Here is a 6,521-nt window from a genome sequence, read left to right as displayed (position 1 = left end):
AATAAGACATAAAAATATGTTTTCTCAAGACAAAGTATTATAAATGAGTGCAGCTTGTCAGTGAATTCACAGAATTCAGTTTAATACAGTGACAGCTGATGTAGGTTACACTCTCAGGCTCTACATTTGATCATGACTGAATATTTCAAGGTATAGGTTTAACATATGTAAGTTCAAGGACTTCACCAAAGTGATTTGCTGTGAACAACTTTGATCTTACATTGTGGAAAGCTGTTGTTTTAAACATGCACCCAACATACTTGTTACAACACCATGTTTGAGACTATACAATGCTGAAATATCAACTCTTATAGTGGATTGCTAGTCTCGTTCTCATAATCTAGGAGTATCCATGTATATCTGTATTGAACATGTGTGATGTTCTCAGAACCAACTGAAATAAAATTTTTAAAAAAGCCTGGATAAATGGTTATATCTGGGAAGTTACAAGACTGACCTCTGATCACACCAGTCCAGTAAATCAGTTTGAAATTTGGACTCTAAATAATCAAATGCATTTCCATGAAATTTGACAGTGTTATCTGTAGTTTGTTAAAAGGCTCACAGTTCATGGCTTTCCCACTTTAATGGTTACAGTTTTATGATGAGTGTGACAGTGACCCAGCAAACACCAGGATCCTGAAAATGACACAACTTAAATTGAATTCAACCATTATTAAATTGATAATTTACCCTGCTATGACAAGCACAGGCCTTCTCTGACAAAATTTTAGTTGCAGGACTATAAACCGATGCAGAGCTCATAGGACCCACCTGATGGCAATCACAGTCTGAGCTAGAACTCGGTGACCACAAAGCTAATAATCCCATATGGAACATGTTTATAATTAAATGTATCTTTACAGAATTCCACTTCTGTTTCCAAAGTTTTTTCCTTGATGTCACTGTGTTGACTTTCAGTCACAGCCGTGTGGGAAATCAATTGGAAATCTGGCCTGTAAACAGTCTCATAGATTTTTTTTGTTTAGAAATCATTGTCTAAAAAATGTAGGGACAAATCAATCATTGTGAGCATTTCAGTGTGTACTAATGTGGTATACATAGTACTGATTTGTGTACATTGTTTACATAAAAAACTTTGAAACCTTTGAGTGAGATACTTTTGCTAAATGTGATTCACCTGGGTACATGAAGTTTCTTAATGTGTTGGTTTCTGAGCAACAGCATGCTGACGGTAACTCATTGTAATATTTACTATTTTGTAATGTCTTTGCTCTTTGGGGAAAAACCCTCGACAATTATTAACTGGACTGAGTGAGGCTCTTCATGCTCGTTTGTGGTAGTGATTTAATTCCTGACAAAATGTGTGTGAGACATCTTGGATTTGTTCTGCTGCTTTGGTTTCCTGGAGCGCTCTCTGGTAAGAACATAGAACTGTATCATTAGAGGCATCCTAATTTGTTAAATATATGTTTATTATGTGCTTTTGTTTATCACTGAATTTCAGCACAACATAAGTCTTGTCCTGCTCCCATCCTGGATGGTGGCTATTTTATTCCTGAACAAAAAACATATGCTCATACAAATCAACTAATTTATGCCTGTGATAATGGACATAAGCCAGCTGTGGAGGGTTGGTGGGTAACCACCACATGTCAAAATGGTAAATGGTCTCATAAACCACAATGTATAGGTAAGTGTTTCATAAATATGTCTTCTGGGTTTGTTTGAGGGTGATTTGAAACCTTTAAAGTTGAAGTGGTCGTGTCATTATGTTTATGCTGTTAATAAGTGTCATCTTTTACCTCGATAGGGCCTACTTAGAAGATAAACCGAAAATAGATTAAATGATGAGACATCAGATGATTTCATTGATTAAATACAGTAACAGGAGCATAAAAATGGCATTTCACATTGGCGCATCACGATGCTCCTCTTTTTGCATGCAATTTTTTCAACCTGATCTGTCTTAAGATATTTATCTGAAACATGATAACACAGAATTAGAGTTTTATATTGTCTACAGTATTAAGGAATGTTTGAATACTTTTATTATACTCTTAAATATTGTTAAAAATCAATATTAAATGTGTTGCTACACCTTAGCAAACGTTTTGATATTCAGATATTAAAGGATAAGGCCAGTCATTTTCTATACTGATAGTATTTTCAGCAATCTCCATACAAGAGCTTCAGACCAACAAGGTTAATGTCTGTCAGCTGGATTAGCTCATTCGCCTGTGCAATTTGACATCTAATGTTGTTAAAACACGATTAACAACACATCAGGGTAACACAACACTGAACTGGATGACATGGTTTTTCATAATGAAACCCCAGACCCGACTATGTTACTCCAAAAGCTCTGACAGGCCATAATTTCATGAAGTTAGCACAAGTCAGTGAACTGCGCATGTACGAGTTCTTGCATGAGCTCTTGGCTTTGTTTACATTACATTACTATTCATGCTCGGGGCAGAGATTTGTTAATGAAAAAATGTCACCCAGTGCAGTAGTGTGTTTCAGTGTTGTGTTGTGTATTAATCATTTTTGGATAACAACAGCGATCTATCCCACATGTGGATAAGATAATCCAAGACTGACACACTGACAGACATTAATCATTAGTAGAGACATTTTATTGTTGGTTTTAGTGTCTGTATGGAGAGTGCTGAAAATACTGTTAAAATAGATAATGACCAGCCTTATCCTTTAAGTAACTCCCAGGACTACCCACATGCTTTGCAATTTCTACAAAGGAAGTCATTTGTGACTATAACCCTCTATTATAACTTTAATTGATATTATGCTTTTTTTTAATAATCCTGGTGTTCAGGACCCCAAGATCACCAGTAAAAATAAGAAAAGTTGTTTATTTTATTAATTTTTTTTGTGAAATACTGTATTGTTTAACATCTTAACAATTACACATATGAACCTGAAAAAGAAATATCACTCTTAAATTGATTTATTCCCGACTTCATCTTGTGGAGAGAGATTCCAACTAATTATAGCATTTTTATGCATCATCATTATTATTATTATTCATTCATTAAAGTTGTTGACTGTAGTTATGTTCTTTTTGCTTCAGATGAAAACTCATGCTTCCCACCAAATATTCCCAATGCAAAATACAGAGAAAACCCAAATGGATGGTATAAGAATGGAGACACAATAAGGATCACATGTGACAAAGGATATACATCCAAAAGCCATAATGCAATAGCCAGATGTATAAATGCAACATGGTCCTCTGTGCCCATCTGTGAGAGTAAGTCTGTCAAATGTGTTACTCCAAAATAATAATATAGTAAGAGTGACCAGATAATATGTGATTAAATCTTAAGCACATCACCAGCTAACTTCTTCACTTTTTCTTGTTGATGAAAAATGTGCTTATTTATACAGAAAAAGAAACAATAACTGTGACCAGAATCTTAAACCTCATGTCACTGACTAACAACCAAATACAGTAGTTTTTTATCTAGACACCTGTTCCTGTTCATGATTTCTTTTCTTCTTTACAGAAAGCATCTGGGCATGCAGTGCACCCCCTAAAATCCCCCATGCTGTAATAATTAATCAGAGCTACCAGGAGGTGTTTACTACAGATTCAGAAGTGCAGTATGAATGTGAAGATGGATATAGTGCAGCGGGAGACCCCAGTGAAAAATCCATGTGGTGCATAGTTGGGAACTGGAATATAGGCTCAACGTGCAGTAAGTGGGCACACTGCTGAGATGTGCAGTGATGAAAATACTCTTATGAATTGGCAATAAATCAGCTCTAATCAATGTTTCTATATGAACAATTGATGACACATGATCACCCAGCATTAACAAGAAACATTGGTAGGGAACATAATCCAGGCAGCAACTGGGTGCAACAACAAAATGCAAATATATGGGAAAACAAATAATTAATATAAAAAGTAACATTTCTAACATCAGTTTGAGATGGACAACATTTAAAACCAGCCAAAGGACTCAGATGTGATGTTCTTCCTTCTGGATGTGTTAGCATCTAAAGCTAACATGTTTGTTTTGGTAACTTTAGCAACATACATGGTCATAATTTTACCTTTGTATTTAACTAAAGTCATTTTAATTTGGGAGTCATTTATGATTTGTGTAAAACCAGTGTTTTGTGTCACACTGGCAGTAACCACAGTGTTCTGCTTTAAACATACTGTATAAACAAACAACATCGCAGTGTGACAGGTAGCCAGTGACTAATAACTGATGTGTCTTCTGTGTCTTACAGAATCTTCTACCAGCTCTGGAACTGAGGAGAGAGAGACTGAACCTCCAATCATTACAAGTACTTTTTTCATCATATGTGCCAGATAATATCTCAAACCATCAATGATTTTTATTCTATTTCATTGTACAGGACAAAAGTTATTACAACTCGTCTGTCTTAACTATACATAATTCGAGGCTGAATCTTTAGTATTGACCTTCCTATGTAATTTGGAAATAGACTGGGTTCATTAGTCACAATAAAGGAAGGAGGAAATCAAAATGTTGGGTGGAATTTTGAGTTTATTAAGTCTGCTATTACATCCTGAAATGTTTGTTTTCAGAAACTTCAGTTGACAACTGTGGGAAACACCCCAACATTCAAAATGGTGATGTAGTAGAAACCAATCCAATGTTTTTGAAATACCAGTGCAATCTCCATTACACACGAGTGGGTCCAGAGAAAGTGATGTGTTACAGCAATGGCAAGTGGTCACAAGTACCCACCTGCAAAGGTATCAACAAGTCAACCCTACTGACTTTTATTTTAAAGGAGTTTGGTGGGAAAACAATTCATTTCTTATTTCTTTTTGTGCAGGTCTCTACTGTACTGTGAACACTGACTCAAATCAGGATTTAAAGCCTGCTGGAGTTAAATATATAAACCATGGTGAGACGGAGTATTTGGACTGTGTGGACCGCTGGCGGATGGATAATTATGCTGTGGCCAAGTGCAATTTTGGAAAACCGAGTTTGAGCAGATGTAAGTGACACTAAGCTCATATACATATTAAATTAATATGCCTTTTACAGAAATACAGTAGGACCTCAAGTTTTTCAGGGGTCTTTTCTCTAGCCATTGTCAGCTAAGATTCTGCGTGTGTGCTAATGATCTGCCTGATAGTTGTGAAGTTAGTATCAGAAAAAAATAATTTTCACTCGATTGAGAAAATGAAAGATGCACATAGTGTGATCATTACAGGTGAGCCATATAATAAAGGTCCCAGCACCAGCTCTGTGGTACAGTATGTGCAACCCCAGCTGTAAAGGAATTGTTTGACATTTTGGGAAACACATTTATTTACCTTCTTGCCAAGAGCTAAATGTGAAGACTGACACCACTCTCATGTCTCTACAGTAAAACTGTAGCTGGAGCAGCAGCTGATTAATTTAACTTAGCACAACAAATGTAAGCAGGTGGATCACACAACAGTCCAGGGTCAATACTGGCAAACGAACACAACCAAGGGATCCAAAACAGGAGGTCAAGGAAGCCGGTCCAGTAGTTGGTACACAGAGTAAACATACAACAATGAGGAGGGCTAGGCAGAAATCGGTGGTCAGGAAACAATCCGGGGTCAATAACACGAATCAATAAAGCAAGGATAACGCTGGAAAGTCTGCACAGAGTCAAGAACAATCTTGCAGGTTACAAGGGGGGGGAAAGCTGCTTATAATGGGATGAAAACAGGTGTAGGCAATGAGCACTGATTACTATAAAGAGTCCATAACAGAGATGAACCTAGAAGAGAAAGTGGCGACAAAATAAGAGCCTAAAACAGGAAGCAGTAGGACAGAATCCTGACACAAATGTAAGCAGGTGGAAACAGTCTGGTGCCTAGCAGCACCTTTAAAGCTCAATAATTAAGATATTATAACTCATTTGCTTCATCTGTATAGAAACCTTGTGTAAAAGCAAAACCTCGGGTCTATTTGGGGGTTTATGTCTATCTTTGACTAGAAGTCTCTGTCAGTTACCTGATACCTGGTGATGACATCTGGGTTAGCATCCATTAGCATGTGTATCTTAGTGCAATCACTCATCTAGCATTTTCCCATCATTCTATTCATTTCTGAAAAAAAGAAAAAAAAACATTTCTCCTGTTTACATTCTGTATTGTACAACACATTGACCTCCACTACATCACTCCCTTTAACAAATATAAAGCTGGCTCCAGCTTCATATCTACCATAAAGACACAGATCAGGCTCAACTGAGCTTCTCATCTAACTCTGAAAGAAAGTAAACATTTCAACAGTTGTCCAGATGTCCCTTTAAGCTGTTGAACTGTAAGATGTTTTATTTGTAGCAAAAAAAACTAGGGGCTGTTTTCTTATACAGTAGTTTTTCGACCATACACTGTGTTTTAATAGTGGATACTACTGTATATCTGTGCAGTTACAGATTACAGTTCTATGCACTAAAAACAAGGGGCAGACATGCACATTTGGTTAATATCTCATTTCTATGTAAATTAACCACTTCATATATTCACTGCTGTGTTTCTTTATTTTTAGGCTGTAACTGGGCACAAATTC

The 6,521-nt window shown here is 36.5% G+C and overlaps 1 protein-coding gene across 1 annotated transcript in view; it reads left to right on the top strand.

Annotated features, from left to right (window-relative positions):
* Positions 1 to 1,287: 1,287 nt before the first annotated feature.
* LOC109974070 (complement factor H-like) overlaps positions 1,288 to 6,521 on the top strand; it is a 13,450-nt gene continuing 8,216 nt past the window's right edge. Inside the window, exons 1-7 of the mRNA XM_020624076.1 lie at positions 1,288 to 1,381; positions 1,469 to 1,654; positions 3,053 to 3,232; positions 3,489 to 3,680; positions 4,225 to 4,281; positions 4,547 to 4,717; positions 4,801 to 4,965. Of these exons, the coding sequence (XP_020479732.1) occupies positions 1,288 to 1,381; positions 1,469 to 1,654; positions 3,053 to 3,232; positions 3,489 to 3,680; positions 4,225 to 4,281; positions 4,547 to 4,717; positions 4,801 to 4,965 (1,045 nt within the window). The remainder of the gene's footprint in view (positions 1,382 to 1,468; positions 1,655 to 3,052; positions 3,233 to 3,488; positions 3,681 to 4,224; positions 4,282 to 4,546; positions 4,718 to 4,800; positions 4,966 to 6,521) is intronic.

Source organism: Monopterus albus, unplaced genomic scaffold, assembly GCF_001952655.1.
Source record: "Monopterus albus unplaced genomic scaffold, M_albus_1.0 scaffold319.1, whole genome shotgun sequence".
NCBI lineage: Eukaryota > Metazoa > Chordata > Actinopteri > Synbranchiformes > Synbranchidae > Monopterus > Monopterus albus.
This window is presented reverse-complemented; position numbering and strand designations above follow the sequence as displayed.